At 54.3% G+C, this 15,339-nt stretch overlaps 5 protein-coding genes across 5 annotated transcripts; 2 read left to right on the top strand and 3 right to left on the bottom strand.

Moving 5' to 3' along the window:
* Window positions 1-584: 584 nt before the first annotated feature.
* GLOTRDRAFT_39839 (DNA ligase/mRNA capping enzyme) lies at window positions 585-3,399 on the top strand (the record flags this gene model as incomplete). The annotated part of the gene is made up of 11 exons (XM_007866610.1): window positions 585-890; window positions 947-1,369; window positions 1,424-1,620; window positions 1,685-1,812; window positions 1,870-1,926; window positions 1,979-2,328; window positions 2,386-2,479; window positions 2,531-2,598; window positions 2,653-2,772; window positions 2,826-2,951; window positions 3,004-3,399. Coding segments are annotated over 11 exons (2,265 nt in total), but the record flags the coding sequence as incomplete, so codon positions are not given.
* Window positions 3,363-6,107, bottom strand: GLOTRDRAFT_138110 (uncharacterized protein; the record flags this gene model as incomplete). The annotated part of the gene is made up of 9 exons (XM_007866914.1): window positions 3,363-3,469; window positions 3,527-3,785; window positions 3,843-3,992; window positions 4,048-4,187; window positions 4,244-5,283; window positions 5,340-5,475; window positions 5,523-5,723; window positions 5,770-5,860; window positions 5,908-6,107. The coding sequence occupies 8 exons, from the start codon at window positions 6,105-6,107 to the stop codon at window positions 3,587-3,589; spliced, it is 2,157 nt and encodes a 718-aa protein (XP_007865105.1). The 3' UTR covers window positions 3,363-3,469; window positions 3,527-3,586.
* A 181-nt stretch (window positions 6,108-6,288) lies between these two features.
* Window positions 6,289-10,691, top strand: GLOTRDRAFT_74973 (UCH-domain-containing protein; the record flags this gene model as incomplete). Its single annotated transcript, XM_007866913.1, has 8 exons — window positions 6,289-6,849; window positions 6,905-7,564; window positions 7,617-7,690; window positions 7,787-8,205; window positions 8,261-8,374; window positions 8,430-8,513; window positions 8,567-9,922; window positions 9,981-10,691. Exons 1-8 carry the CDS (start codon window positions 6,377-6,379, stop codon window positions 10,689-10,691), a joined length of 3,891 nt encoding a protein of 1,296 aa, XP_007865104.1. The 5' UTR covers window positions 6,289-6,376.
* GLOTRDRAFT_74971 (dihydroxyacetone kinase) lies at window positions 6,617-13,296 on the bottom strand. The gene is made up of 18 exons (XM_007866912.1): window positions 13,229-13,296; window positions 13,076-13,174; window positions 12,934-13,023; window positions 12,864-12,881; window positions 12,722-12,803; window positions 12,646-12,663; window positions 12,445-12,591; window positions 12,248-12,389; window positions 11,848-12,180; window positions 11,315-11,796; window positions 9,981-11,263; window positions 8,567-9,922; window positions 8,430-8,513; window positions 8,261-8,374; window positions 7,787-8,205; window positions 7,617-7,690; window positions 6,905-7,564; window positions 6,617-6,849 (listed from the first exon to the last, which is right to left on the bottom strand). Exons 1-11 carry the CDS (start codon window positions 13,239-13,241, stop codon window positions 10,906-10,908), a joined length of 1,782 nt encoding a protein of 593 aa, XP_007865103.1. The 5' UTR covers window positions 13,242-13,296; the 3' UTR covers window positions 6,617-6,849; window positions 6,905-7,564; window positions 7,617-7,690; window positions 7,787-8,205; window positions 8,261-8,374; window positions 8,430-8,513; window positions 8,567-9,922; window positions 9,981-10,905.
* Window positions 13,297-13,596: 300 nt separating this feature from the next.
* GLOTRDRAFT_74967 (ubiquitin carboxyl-terminal hydrolase-like protein isozyme L3) lies at window positions 13,597-14,873 on the bottom strand. The gene is made up of 8 exons (XM_007866911.1): window positions 14,804-14,873; window positions 14,740-14,751; window positions 14,618-14,686; window positions 14,417-14,566; window positions 14,314-14,361; window positions 14,201-14,258; window positions 13,876-14,135; window positions 13,597-13,820 (listed from the first exon to the last, which is right to left on the bottom strand). Exons 1-8 carry the CDS (start codon window positions 14,843-14,845, stop codon window positions 13,731-13,733), a joined length of 729 nt encoding a protein of 242 aa, XP_007865102.1. The 5' UTR covers window positions 14,846-14,873; the 3' UTR covers window positions 13,597-13,730.
* Window positions 14,874-15,339: the final 466 nt, after the last annotated feature.

Raw genomic sequence — 15,339 nt, 5'->3', positions numbered from 1 at the left:
GACTGATGCGGCGTTGGCTGCGTCAAGGGCGTCGGCGGTATGTTGGACGCCTCGGGATAGGCGGAGGGCCCGCGCTGGTAAAAGTTGTAGGGCGGCGTGTTTTGCATGTACGAGACTGGCTTCGGGGAGATGAGGCCAGCCATTACGCGTTACGGACAGCGACGAGCACTCTGCAGCACAAGCGCCGAGCGTCCACAGATTGGATCGCTGATACAATGACTAAGCAACCACGTGTCGTATCCGGATAAGGAAGGCGTCGTAGTTGGCGGGAGGGACCAACAAGGACCAACGCGGCAAAACACCTCGGCGGGTGAGACTGACAGGTCGCGTCCACGCCCCCCACCCACATGCGTGGATACGCTGTGGCGAATGTACATATTGTTCTTTACTCTGTACTATCATCTAACATCCACGCGACGCGCTTCAACCGATGGATGCTTCGTCTGCGCTATCCCTAAGCTCGTGAGTATTTCCCCTGTCTTCTTACGTGTTGCGCTGACCGGACAAGATTCATCTCTTTGCTCGAGGATATATCGCATGTGGCGCCTCGAAAGGCGACCTCAGCCAAGAGGGGGGCGCGTCCTCATCCCGTTTCAGACATCTTTCGTCGATGGGCCGCCCAATTGACGAACGATCCTCGGTCGCTACCGGCTGAAACGACGAGCGTGATTTTCCTGCTTCTCTTCCCAGAGGAGGACGTGTGCAGGAAGTATGATCTGCAAGAGACCAAGCTCGCGCAGTACCTCCTCAAGATATTCCCATCAACATCCACCGACATCAAACGACGTCTGACCAATTGGAATGTGCAGTCTAGTAATGGGTGTCTAGGTAATGTCGTGAAAGATGTCCTAGAGTCTATTTCATACGCTAGTATCCACCTTGGACTTCCTGTTGATACCTCCTCAAACTAATTTATATGGTCCGCTAGACGGAGGATATCGCGCAGCCTCTCAGTGTGCTTGAATTTGCCACCCTGCTTGACAAACTAGCTGCCACATCCGCCTTCTCCGACCGTTCAATCCGAAGCAAACATGATCGCAAGCACCGCGGTACAAGGCTGGAAATATTATCTTCCATATATCGACGTCTCGACCCCACAGCCGCGGCATTTGTAACACAAATTATCTTGAAGGATCTCCGCCCACTCTTATACCCCCTTCAAGCAACGCACTATACCGCCGCATTGACGGAGTACAACAGCAACGCTATAACGCCCCTCTCCAAGGAAGACGCAATGAGGATCTGGGATCCTACCGGCGCCATGTTGAGAGCATATCGATGTACCAACTCCTTCGAAGACGCCAGTAGAGCCTTTCATTCTTGCACCCCATATACGACGGGCACGCCACAAATTGGCACGCCGATCCAGGTATTTACATGCATGTCGCATCTTGTCATTGTTAACGCGAATGACTCTATGAAGATCCCGAAATGCCGTAAAGGACAGGGCTGTGCTCACGCTCTGCAGGTTTTCCAGCCGTCCGACCGTGTATGGGCTGAGACGAAGTACGACGGCGAGCGCGCTCAGATCCACGTCCAAATCCGCGATGGAAAACCCTGGATATCGATTTTCAGCAAGAGCAAGCGGGATTCTACGTTGGACCGTGCAGCCATCCACCCGTACGTTACCCTGCCTAGTCATCGAAGAAAGCGGCACTCACATACTCCTGTACTTTGTTTGTAGCATCATCCACCGCGTCCTTGGTATCGAAGAGGCGGGAAATGTGAGGCTGTCGTCGCCCAAGATCCGGAGGAACATCGTCCTCGAAGCAGAGATGGTTGCGTATTCGGAAGAAATGGACAAGATCGACGGTTCGTCCGTTCCTGATCCCTTACCCTCGCAGCTTAGCTCACCAGTCTTCCCGCCAGAATTCTGGAGAATTCGCGACTTGATTGAGAGTACGGCTGTGGGTGTCCGCGGTCGGCGTTGCCACAAAGCCGCCCGAAAGTAGGTGGCCTATGAAAAATGAATCATAAGCACGCACTGATGCGCCGCTCAGTGACTCGCAAACTTCCTCCACTTCAGATAATTCAACGCGTCACTTAGCTCTGATATTCTTCGACGTTCTCATCCTGGAATCCGTGTCTCTCCTCTCCGCGCCCTATGCTACTCGGCGGGACATTCTGGAATCTCTGATCACTCCCATTCCCGGTTATGCGATGCTTGCTGAGCGGACGCTGGTCTCACCGGACGGGATCGCGGAGGGTGGGGATGCGGAGGAGAGGCTCAGGAGCACATTTGCACGACTACTATCCGAACGTGAGGAAGGAATCGTCCTCAAAGCGGAGAGGGGACTCTACAACGAGTATCGCTCCCCGTGGGTTAAGGTATTCCTTCTGCGAATCTAACCGTTGTGTTCAAACCTTGAATAAAGACCGATATAGCTCAAGAAGGACTACATTCCTGGGTACGGCGACGCTGTTGACCTCGTGCTGTTAGCCGCTCGGTGGGACAAGGATCGAGGCCGGGAGCTCCGAGGTGGGTAATGTTGTTTTCCTGTGAAGAATATGAGCCCAATCGATTATGCAGTGTCTCCTGGAACCTATACGACGTTTTACTTGGGCGCGCTCACCAACGCCGCTGCGTGTCAATCTAAAGTAGGTCAATCAGTCTCACTGCAGCCATGACTATCTCGTACTGACGATCCATAGGCCTCCACAAAACCTGACTTCCGGGTGCTATTCACAGTGTCGTACGGTTTGACACGCGAACAACTGGAACACCTCAACTTCAGGATACGGAGCGCGGTGTCAGTCGAATACCGAGAGCATGTAAGCCCCAAATTGTGGCTGAAAAATCAATCGGTCTAACCTCGCCCTGTCAGACTGCAGATCAACTTTCATACACCTTCGTGATGCCCAAAGGCATCCCTGCACCAGAGGTTATCCTCGAAGAGCCATTGGTGGCCGAGGTCTTCGGGGCCGGCTTCACCAAGGAGCACTCGAACAAGGTTAGTATGGTTGGGCTGGACATGTATCGAAGACAAGCTAACACAGAATCAGTATTATGAACTCCGATTTCCCCGGATGACCAAAGTATACCGACGTCAGGAAAGGAGTTGGGAAGACGCGACCGACCTGCATTCCTACCAAAAGATCGCATTCGAGGCTGTCGGCAAAGACAGACCGAATAAAGACGTGGATGATTGGTGCAAGAGTCTGTGGGGGCAGCCAGTGTCGCCTGCCGCTTCGTGCCCGCTGAAGAGGAAGCGTACGGAGGAGATATGGAAGGCGAAGTTAGCTGCGTCGGACCAGAGGACTAGAAGCAGGAAGAAACTACGCTCTGACGCGGATGATGAGACTCTGCGTCAAGTCGACTGGACGGTGTCGTCCACGAAGCGCTCGAGGCCAGGTCTGAAACCGCTAGCGTCCGTCACGAACTTGAACCAGAGGCCATAATATGTGTCCAATGCTACGCGCATGATGTTTCCATCACACTGTCCCTTCTACATGTACAAAACTACCTGTACTGATCACAATCGTTCATCACTTCGGACATGGTAATTGATGTCACGCAGGGACTCACTCGGAAATCACATCTCTATGCGCGTCTGGCTGCACGAGTGTAGTCCAGTACAAAGCGCGACTAAGTACTTGTAAAGCGCCTCGCCACGCCTGCTAGCTCGTTATCGACGTCAATTAGACTATCCTCCTTACGCAGCACTTCCATGAACACGGAATCCCCAACTGGGTTGCCTTCCTTGTCCGCACCCAGCCCTCGTTTGGAGATATGCCAATGCTGCGGTTGCTGGCCTCTGGAGAATATCTCCAGGACGTCAGATTCTCTATTCATGCACAGATATGAGTTATGCTTGATTTTATAACGATAAATAGGCCAGTACCTCTGAAGCAACTGATGGCCGCTATATAGATGCTCCGACTTGGAATTGAAGCCCTCGCTAGCTACTGTCCATGGGCCCGTAGAGATGACATGCCGATTCTTCGGTTGTAGGATATTTGCTACCGACGGCAGCGGATCATTTACCCCGGTCCTAGAGTATCACTTTCTTCAGCATGCTGGTAATGCGTCAAGAAAGACATACGTACCGCTTCTCCTCATCATCGTCCTTGATGGCTTGTCGTATTTCCTGCAGGACAGCCACGGACTTCTCCGCCAGCGACTGAAGATCGAGCTCCTCTGAGTCATGCTCGTCACCGCAAAGCAACGCCAGGCTAAGTCGATGCTTCTATATGCAAAGGGAGGTCAACCAGGGCCACATTCATATCACGATCATGAACGGACGGTGAGATATAACACCCTCCTGCGCTTCGTCTGCAACCGGTCATCACCAATCGCAACATGGACGGTGGTCACAGAGAACTCGGGTGGAGGTTCTGATAGGTCCAACTGTGACGACGCCGGGGTAGGTATGGCAGACACCGTGGACGGTGCTAAGGAAGACGTCTCGCTGGCAGCTGTCGAAGTAGATATACTAGGAGCGAGACCCAGACTTTGTACGACAACTGTTGTGGGGTCCATCTCAACTGACGGTGCAGAAGTCTCCTCCGTGCTTGGAAGTATGGGCGGCGCTGATGGAGGGTCGCCCACTGGTGAGTCCATGGTAACAGGCGCTGTCGTTGGGCGATCCTCTTGCGATGGCTGAGGCTCCGTTACTTCGATCGTCGGTCTACCTACTGGCGGGGAGTCCTCCGACGATGCACCGTCTACTACGCCTGCTGAGTCTTTGGCGGTTGCAGGACCGTTCTCGCCTTTGGAACTCTCGGTCTTACCCACTGTATCTACTTTCTCCTGCGCAACATCATTATCACCTACCTTGGAAGAAGCCTCCCCATTCGCCACAGGTTTACTTCCCGAGCCCTTGCCAAACGACAAGTACCCAGGCCAACTCCACTTCCTCACATCCATACTGCTCAGGTCCATGTTCACGCTCATGTTCATGTTAGACATGGTGAACAGGGATCCTGAGCGCTGGTGCCCCGCGCTAGCTTTGATCGTCCCATTCTTAGTTAAAATGGGATCGTCTTGAAGCGGTGTCAACGTAGACCGCGGAGCGGGAGAGGGTTTAGATGAAGAAGCGACAGTGCTCAGGGCCTGTAACGCTTGTTTGCTGCTCTTCCGGGATGTCGGTGGGCGGTGAGGATGCGAGACTATCGACAAGAGGTGGCGGGCGAGGGAAGAGGGGAGTGCGAAGGATGTGAACCGAGTAGAAGGGACGACGTGGGGAGGGACGAGAAGGAGAGCAGCTACCGATGAGGGTATGTCAGAGGAGAACGTGTCGAGAATGGGCGTCAAAGACTTGAATAAGGGGTGCAATGGAACACCTAGATATGTTCAGTTGGATCCGTCCATAACGGCAGTGACAGGGGACAGCGCCTACCAAGATGGTCGCCAAACTCCGAATCATCTTCTATATCCCACTTCCACGCCCAAACAGTGAAGAAGCGCTCTAAGTAAGACTCTAGTGCTGGCTGCCCGAGGGTATCGATGATGTGCGTGAACGAGCCGTGCTTCACCTAGGACAAGGTGAGCCCTCGGCACCGGTTAACGATGGTAGGTATACCTTGAAGAGCTCGTACCCGCGAAGAAGGTGTGTACGCAATGCGAGGTCATGAAGGGAGCTATCGTGATAGTCGTAGACTGTCTCGGGTTCCTTTCCCTTGCCCTTGGATGGCTCCTGGCTGCGTTCCTTCTCTTTGGCTTTGGCTTTCCCCTTGGTAGACGGAGGCCTGGGAGCTCTGGGCGTCTTGGCAACTTCAAAGCACTTGTGCTATTTAAAATAACAGACAGCTAAGCTGCAATGTGCTCACAGCATGAATCCAGTAGTCGGGCTCCGGAGAGACCATGACCATACGTCTCGTCTGCGAGTGCACGTTATCACAGACGCCTTCCGAGAACATCCTGGCCTAAGGTTACACTAAAGCACTCGCAACCTGGCTCTCACTCACTCTGAAAAGTTTACCAATGCCTTCGCCAGTCCGACCTGCCTGAGGATGCGGTCACGAGAGACAGCCCGCTCGCGCGCAGTGTAGAAGAGGATATGGGCTTGCTCCTGGGCGTCCTCATCGTGCGGCTCAAGCGTCGGCGGCGGTCGCAAGGTCGGATTGTAAATCGTCAAGTAGAGCAAGCCCGGCGGGATTCTGCTCATGTCCTCGGTCTAAGTCATGTTGTGGCTTTGGCTGAGAGAGGCGAGAGCAAGGCTGTGGCGTGGGAGAACGGACTTGGTGACGACGCGTTCGACTTGGTTCGCGCAGGCACTGGAGCCTTTCCATCCCCTTCTGCTTTCCTTTATCTTTCTTTTTCTTTCTTTTATCTCGTGAAATGGTCTCGTTATCGTCACCATCGCATTCTCCGTCGTTGATTGCCCTGGACTCGTCATCCAGCTCGTCAAGTCGGAAAAGACAACGCTCGCAGTCAATGCAATCGGACACCTCTTCTCCCAAACGATCGGCCTCGGAAGGGCCCTACCAGGATTCGCCGCCACAGTCCTCGCATTCCAGGAAAGCTGTTCATGACATTGACGCCAATATGAACGAACAAGAAGATGGAGCCACCCTTGAACAACCCCTCTCGTCCTCACGGGCCGTCAATGGTGTGTCTGGTCCGAAGCCGATGTCCGGCCAAGAAAAAATCGAGGCTGTCGACTCTCTCAAGAAACTACCTATGTCTGCTGGAGAGACGTGGTACGTTGTCTCTAGAGCATGGTACAGACGATGGGAAAAGGCGTGCACCGGCCAGGTGGATAAGGATGGTCCAGTTGAAGAGAAAGACATTGGACCCGTGGATAACTCTGGCATCATCGACAAGGATGGCAATTTGCTTACATCCGTTGTGGAGGGTATAGACGTCGAGTTTGTCCCTAAGTCGGTATGGGAGATGTTCACCAGCTGGTAAGTCGCCCTTGCATGCCCGTTGTAGACGGATGTTGATCCTGTGGCATACAAGGTATGGCAAAAGCGAACATCCACTCCCGAGACCAGTTATACTTCGTGGCTACTCGCGGCAGCCTTACCTCGAAATCCATGTCCCCAGATTCAGAGTTTTCCGCATCACTGCCGAACCTGATCCATCGAATTCTCCTGGCTCTCCCATTTATGTCTCCGCCAGCTCGCAGTTCACTGTTAAAGAACTGTTTCAACGCTTCCGTCACGCTGTAGCACCTAATGAATCAGCGAACTTTACCGTGTACCGGATTGAAAGCGACGACTTGGAAGGGAGATACTGTACGCCATCGCAACTCACCGCAGCCCAAGCACAAAAGGTTGCGGAAAGTGATGAAACTATCGAGGCTTCTACAATCAACTCAGGCGACACGTTCGCGGTGGAAATTCAGGGCGACGGAAGTCTAGCATCGGCCGAAGCGACGCAGGTGACTGCTGAAGCCAACTCCGACGAGGACAAACCGCTTTTCGGTGAAGGAAGTGACTTCTTCGGTCGTCTGGCGGCGTCGGCGCCCAAGACGCAGTCAACCACATCCATCGGCAGGACTGCGTCTGGTACTTCCAGCCTCACAATGACAAAGCCATCCTCGGCTCTCGTCACTACGCCGTCAACCAGCCGCGTCAAGTCCTCACAAGAACCGGGCACGCTAGGTTTGGGTAACATGTAAGCTGCCTTCCATCACTGGATTCGTTCATTTTCTGACATAACGGATCAGGGGTAACACATGTTTCATGAACTCTGCACTGCAGTGCCTAGCACACACGAAGGAATTGACGGACTATTTCCTGAGTGCGTCCCGTTCACTTATATAGGGCTCACGTTCCTGCCGCATATGCACGTCTCACCGACGCCTTCATCGCGTTATTTCTTCCCCCCCTTATGCAGCGGGTGTCTACCAGGACGAGCTTAACCCCGACAACCCGCTGGGTATGCACGGAGCCATTGCGGAGGCCTTCGGCGCCCTCCTGCAGCGCATCTGGGCCATGAACCCGACCTCGACGTCTTACTCTCCAAGGGAGTTCAAACAGGCACTCCAGCGGTTCGCACCGCAGTTCAGCGGGTACCAGCAGCACGACTCCCAGGAGCTAGTCGCGTTCCTGCTGGATGGACTGCACGAGGATTTGAACCGAATCAAGAAGAAGCCCTATGTCGAGAAGCCAGACTGGGAGGGGGGAGGGGATAAAGAGCTCGTCGAGCTGGCGAAGAAGTCTTGGGAGGGGTATCTCCTGAGGAACGACAGTGTAATTGTAGACCTTTTCCAAGGGCAGTACAGGAGTACTCTGGTGTGCCCAGAGTGCCAGAAAGTGAGTTATGCTTGTCTGAAATGAATGGCGTCGCTGATATATGGGTGCATGTCAGGTCTCCATCACATTTGATCCGTTCATGTATCTCACATTGCCTTTACCGGTGAAGAAGAAATGGAGACATGAGATCTATTATGTTCCATGGGATATCAACAAACCGCACGTGAAGGTAATCCTTTGGCTGTGTGATACCCGATAACTTGATCTAACTCGATGCGGTGTAGGTACCCGTCGAGATCAACCGTGATTCCTCGTTCAGAGAACTCAGGCAACTCCTTGCGCGATGGATGGGTTCGAAAGCAGAAAACGTATGCATTTGCTTCCCGTCCGCAGTGGATACTCTCTAACTAGACATCGTTAGCTGCTGACATTGGAGATATTCAGCCATCGCTTCTATAAGAGCCTGGACGACAATTGTCTCTGCGGGGATGTGTCTGATAGCGACACGATCGTTTGCTTCGAGCTGCCCTGTCCTTCGCAACAGAGCCCTAAATACAAACGCAAGCCTGGAGACCCTTTCATCATCCCCGTTTTCCTTTGTGACATCACCCCATCAAGGCAATCATATGGGCGGACAGCTAATGCCAGTCTCTTTGGCTATCCATTCGTCGCTGTCATCACTGAGGAACAAGCACGAGACCTGGACTCTATCTATGCTGCGGTCGTTGAACGACTGTCTCGGTGGACGGCCAATGCGAGACATCTCTACACTTGGGAGGAGGGCCCTGCGGACGAGATGGAAGAAGTGCCAATCACACTCACTGGTTTTCCCCCGGTGAATCCTGTCGCAGAGGTGAAGGTGAATGGCGACATTGTTACAGTGGAAGAGGAGATGCCGGAGGAGGGCGATATTGTCGACGAGAAGTCCGCTGTGGTCGACGACGATATCCCTAAGAACGGCGTCCCTGCTGGGGTCCCCAAGATCACGGGACCCAAGAAAGACGTGTTCAATTTCAGACTCCAGGTCGGGCACAACGAGCTCGGAACAGGTTATGGTAGTTACGGGAGTCAGCATTACGTCTCTTGGGAGAAGCGAGAGGAAGCAGCCCGACAAGCGACCCCAGAAGACCCAAACCCGGTTCTTCTCCAGGAAGGAGATGCGTTTTTCTGTGAGTTTGACGAGAACATGAAGGCATTCTTCTTTGGAGACCAAGCCGTGAACTGGGAGCACGCGCTTTGGATGCGCTGGGAAGATTTCGTTCACCCAGAGTACGAGGAAGCTAGGAAGAATGCCTCGGAGAAGAAAACGCGAGGGATTTCCATTCAAGACTGCCTGGCCGAGTTCACGCGGGAAGAACAGCTCGGAGAAGACGACCTCTGGTATTGTCCTCGCTGTAAGAAGCATCAACAAGCGACCAAGAAATTCGATCTGTGGAGCATCCCCGATGTCCTTGTCGTTCACCTAAAGCGGTTCAGTAACAGTCGGATGCTCCGAGACAAGATCGACGCCTTCGTGGATTTCCCCGTAGAAGGCCTTGATCTTACCGACCTGGCGGGCGAGCGCCAAGTAGCGAAGAGCTTGCAAGCCCAAGGCCTTGACGTCTCTGAATTTGGCGACCTCGACGAACCCCTCGTCTATGATCTGTACGCTGTAGACGAGCACCTCGGTGGCTTAGGAGGAGGACACTATCGTGCCTACGCGTATAATCACGTCACGAACAAGTGGTATCATTTCGACGATTCATATGTGACTCCTGCGCGACCTACTGACGCTGTGGTAAGTTTGGAATATTGAAGTGGGATGTGCAAAGCCGCCTGATCCCGCTTCCTGATAGAATCAAAATGCATATCTCTTGTTCTACAAGCGACGTACGAATAGACCTCTTGGCGGGAAAACCCATGCCAAGATTGAGGAGGCGCGTTCAAAACCCCATACTTCTCCGAATGCCAGCCAGGCTGACGTTGCCGACGATGTCCAATTACCTACTCCGCCCGATGAAGTAGCACCTGTCTCGGGCATGACAAAGGAGTTGTTGTTCTCCGATTTGCCATTCCGAGGACTGCCTAGCCCAGCCCTTTCCTCCTCTGCTTCTTCCCCGCCCCCACTTGACGACGTCGAACCCCCCTCGTTTGACGACGCCCAATTTGATGACATTGTGCAGACCAGCGTAGACCCTCTTGTCTTCGTCAACAGAGCATACGACTTCCCTAACCCCTCCAGCCATCCATCTCCCTCTTCCTCCAACGACGTCGAGGTGGATGAGGACGAACGTATGGATCCCTGGATCGACCCGTTTCCTAGCTCACAGAGCATGGTACCAGACAGCAAAATCTGGGATGTGAATTACAAGGCCGACGAAGCACAATCGCCCCTCCCAGGCAGTGACTACACACCATCCGACATATCCCCTGACGTTTCAGCTTCGGATGCTGATCCAGTGAACGACCAGATTGATGACGACTTCGAACCTCCGGACATCAGTAGTTCACACTCTACGCGGAAGATCCGTGTTCTCGCGCCGAAATCCCTTGAGGACGATCTGTAGCATACCATGTCTATTCGCATCCTACTGTAGTTTTGTTCTTGCTCTCACTCATGATCTTTTCGCATCACAAAATGTAACGACTGCAATAGCATAGAAATTATCAATAAGCTATGTATGGTGTACATCATTTCCGACTTCCATACGTGGTTCTTCTGGTCAAGGGTAACGTATTACACTACATACAGGAGGACTGCTGATTCAGAGTTACCCAGATTTACCCAAGCAAACCCTCCAGGATTGCCTTGACACCCCAGGCACCTGGATCAGGCACTTTCTCCTTCTTCAGCCTGTCTCCCTCGACGTAGGCACTTCGCCCGGCCTTGGCCTCAACGTCCTTGGTGGCGTCGGCAGCGCCTGCAGCGGCTTTCACGGCTGCAGGGAAGCCGTTCGGGAAACTCTGCACGAAGGCGGCCAGAGGGTCGATTAGCGTACGGGATGGAGGTCGAGCTCGGGTGTATGTGTACAGCTTGGCCAGGGCGGACGAGATGGCGCCTTTCCAGATGTCGTCCGAAGTTGTCGACTGGGATCCGGCAGATGACTGGAGACCCTGCGCCAAGGCAGAGAAGAAGATACTGTATACAGCAAGTCAATGATGGTAAAGTGTAAACCACCGGCATACGTACGAATACAGGGCACCGCTGGTGCCGCCCATCTCCTTCTCGGCCACCTGGGAGACCTGGATGACCGCGCCGAGCACGTCGTCGCCCTTGATCGCGCCCTTCTGTATCTGCTGGAGGACCGCCTCCGCGCCGGCCTTGAGCGTGAGCCCGCAGTCCCCGTCGCCCGCAATGGTGTCCATGCGCGTGATCTCGGGCTCCTCCTCGATGACGCGCTTGCACGCGCGCTCGACGGCGGCGACGAAGGCGGCGGGGTCGGGCGCGGAGAGTCTGTGTGCGCCCGCTCCCAGGACGGAGGCGGAGGAGCCGCTGCCGCTCGGCTGAGGGATGCTGGAGGGAGGCACGGAGCCAGAGGTCCAGCGCCAGCCTGGGGTCTCGGCTTTCTCGTCGAGGAGGGAGAGGATGAGCGAGGTTGAAGGTGCGGAGGACTCGTCCTTCTGCGGGAGGAGGAGCAAGGTGAGCGAGAAACCGGGCATATTCAAACTCGACTGTAAAGGCTGGATCAGCAACGCATCGATACGGCGCCTATGGATACCTACCATGAAGCTGCCGGAAAGAACCCGGTGGACAGTGACGCCGGTACCTTGCAGTGCTTTGACCGCCTCTCCAACAACGGCTACAAGCTCGAGCTCGCTGACTCCGCCGAGGTTGTTCACCATCAGGACGACCTCGTCTGAGCCGTCGTTGCGGAAGGGGAGGAACGAGCGATCAGGATCGCTCGTGGAGGTGATGAATTCGAGGAGCTGCGGGATGAGCTCCTTCAGTGGCGGGACGGGAGAAATGCGGCGGTGGCCCGGCTCGTTGTGAATGCCCATGCCGATCTCGATTTCGTCCGCGCCGAGATGTGATTTCGCGGGTGCGTTGCCAGGGACCTACATTTCATATGCCGCCTGAGGGTGAGAGTGCGCGAGCGCGGAAGGAGGGGAGAGGGTTGCGTACCTGTGTGTGCTCTAAGCCAACGCCGATTGTGCCCACTCTGGAGGACACCCATTCGGCGATGTTGTAGACTTCATCGAGGCCCGATCCCCTACGCGCCAGGGCGCCCGCGATTTTGTAGACGAGCACGGTACCCGCCAGACCTCTATTGCCAGGCAATCGTCAGTGTCCGTATTATTGATCCTTTATGCTGTCCTCACCTTCTACCCACAATCTTGCCTTGATTTCTACCTACCGCGACGTCATCGCCGACGATGAGGAATTTGACTTTATCGGCCTTGTCGGCGTGGAGAGCGGCGTATTGCTCTTTCGCGAGACCGAAGTTTAATACGTCACCCGTGTAGTTCCTGTAAAACACATGAACGTCGAGGTCATCCCGCTCGGGAACATATACTGCTTACTTTACGATGATCAGAGTCCTGGTGGATCGGTGACAATCAGTTTTGAAGGTGAGATGCAAGCGGATACTCTACATACCCCTTGTCATTGTCTACGAGATCTATGGCACGTCGGACCTGGACGGCATTCGGGGACGCAAAGACGCTTCCACATACAGCGGCTGAATAGGGGCTATTTAATTAAGGCCCTCCGGATAAGATCATGATAAGAGCGACAGTACCAGTGAGTATTCCATCACCTGGGGGCTACTAGTCAGAGTTATGCGCAGGATCAGTGAGGCTTGCTCGTACCTACGAAGCCTGCATGGGCGGGCTCGTGGCCGGAGCCCCCTCCACAGATCAGGGCGACCTTTGATCGGTCCGGAGACTGTACATAGACAACTTGCAAGTCGGATTAGCGGTGAGAGGCGAACGAAGGAGATCGTCCTCTCACCTTTCTCCGTAGGATCCAAGGCCAAGGCAGGATTCAGCCTCGCGAGACCCTCGAGGGAGTCCAGGACAAGGGTGGGCGCCGTGTTCAGGAAGTGTTTATCTAGACCGGCCGTCAGTCCTCGTCGTCGCACACAGCGAAGAGGGGTCTACTGACTCTGTACCGACATGGTGGTTGTGGATAACCGGCGGTCGAAGAGGATGCGAGGGACATACGGACGGGAGAGTATATAGTCAGCTGAGCCGCCGCTGGCCCGGCGGACGAACGCGACCTAGAGTCCCCTGCTCCTGCTATTTCGGGCACCAGCCAATCAGAAGCTCAGCCAGGCACGTGACCGCGTCGCGTCTCGACCCTTCGCTTGCTCCAGAGCTTACCCAGCACGTACCCAAAGTAAACACTGCTCTGGATGTATCCAACGACGTCTAGAGTTGATGTGTAGAAGGCACTGTACGGAAGGGTATCTCTCGATGAGAGCCTGCCTTCTTCCACTCCTGAGAACTCAGAAGGAAGCACATATCCTCACGGGCCGATGGGGATCCCAGCGAATAGTCGCCAAAACCCACACGAGCATCCGGTTTGACAGGATATACAAATACATTTCCTGGATTCCTCCGCGATTCGACATGACTGGTATGCGACAATACCCTCTTCAGCAGACCTAATGGGCCGGCGGGCCGAGCGACATGACGCTGAACTGCATGCTGGACGACCCAGCAATGTACCTCTCCTTGATGAACTTGGCCACATCCTGCGTAAATTGTCAGTGAACGTCAGCTTACAACACAAGTCTCTCAGCCTCTTACATTCAGCAAATCCGTGCATGGTCCCCGGTCAATAGGGCCGACACGACGACCGTCCAGCTCCACGAGCCTCTGCGCGCCGCTCGGGGCCTCCGTGTTCCGTGACTCCTTCGTCGGCGCCTCGACGAAGCACGTAAAGTGCAGCTCCACCTTCTCATCAGCGGACGGTGCTGCCGTTTGTCCCGACGACGCCGTGTCTGCGTGGATGTTGGCGAATATCTCGGTCGTCTCTAGGAGCTTGGCGCGTTCCTCTGGGGTTTTATCTGGTAGTTCAAAGGAAGGGCTATTAAGTAAGATATCGAGTGGAGATGGCACCATCATAACCTACCTTGACACTGGTCGATGAAGTTCGCCAACGGACTTCCAGGCGCGAGAACGATATCCGACTTGTGCGAACGAAGGGTCCATCAGCCGACTCCCAACTTTCCGTGTAGCACTCACATTCGCCAGCGCGTGGATCAGCGCGATAGTCCCGCACGCATTCCCGATCTACCTCGCAAACCAGTCATGAGCAGGCCCATCCCGCATGCGAAACTCTTCGTACCGTCTGCTTGATGAAGAACAGCGTAGGGTCGAGCTTCGACTCCTGCTTCTTCAGCGCCTCGTCCTCGTCCTTCCGCTTCGCCTCGTACTCGTCGGAGATTGGGAACAGCATGATGATCGCTTTGACTGGTTTGGACACCATCGCGAGGAGCTATCATGATGATGGTAACACTGTTCACGCTGGTAAACTGCATACATGTACCTCAGGATCGAGCCCATATACATCTTCGAACTGAGCCTGGGATGTTACGAGCCCCGCTCGCTGTGCCCACTATTGGCGCAGCTGTAAGTTCGCGACGTCCGGTTAAGTGGTAAAGGACAGACCGTGTTCAGGACCTGTCAATCACGAACATGAGATATTGCATTCCCCGCGTTGGAAGTGCGGTACCTCTGGATTACTCTCGAGGGGAATCCACCGCGATCCGGCCATCTTTCAGAATAACGGTTACACGGGTGGCGCAGGTGGAGATCACAACGGCAGTATATTATACAGCTTCCGATCAACTTCAGGCTCATATCCTGCCCTGATATGGAAACTGGGAAGTGCCAACTTCACGTCGGCATCTCTCTGGCTGCTTGCAACCAGGTCTAGCTGGTCATCGAGGTTGATGTTACGCTGCTGCTCTTATATTTGTCGCGGCTTTAAATTTGTGTTGTTTGTCGACGCTAAGTGGTGCAGAGTATCATAGTGTGGCCGAGGTGGCTGCGTTCGGCCAATGCCGGTAGGGTGGGAAAATGCATTTTGAGGTCCCAGAAACCCCTGCAGTGATACTGAGGGGATACTGAGGGGATACTGAGGGGATCCCAGTGAGAATATGAGAATGAGCCTACCCAGACAACCATGACATTGTGGAAATACTGTTATGCAAGGTGCTACCAGACCTCAGCTACTTGGACCGCACACATATCCTCCTTCAAATGAAC

Source organism: Gloeophyllum trabeum (genome assembly GCF_000344685.1).
Source record: "Gloeophyllum trabeum ATCC 11539 unplaced genomic scaffold GLOTRscaffold_00005, whole genome shotgun sequence".
In the NCBI taxonomy this organism is placed as follows: domain Eukaryota; kingdom Fungi; phylum Basidiomycota; class Agaricomycetes; order Gloeophyllales; family Gloeophyllaceae; genus Gloeophyllum; species Gloeophyllum trabeum.
The sequence above is the reverse complement of the archived record's forward strand: the minus strand, read 5'-3'. Positions and strand labels throughout refer to the sequence as shown.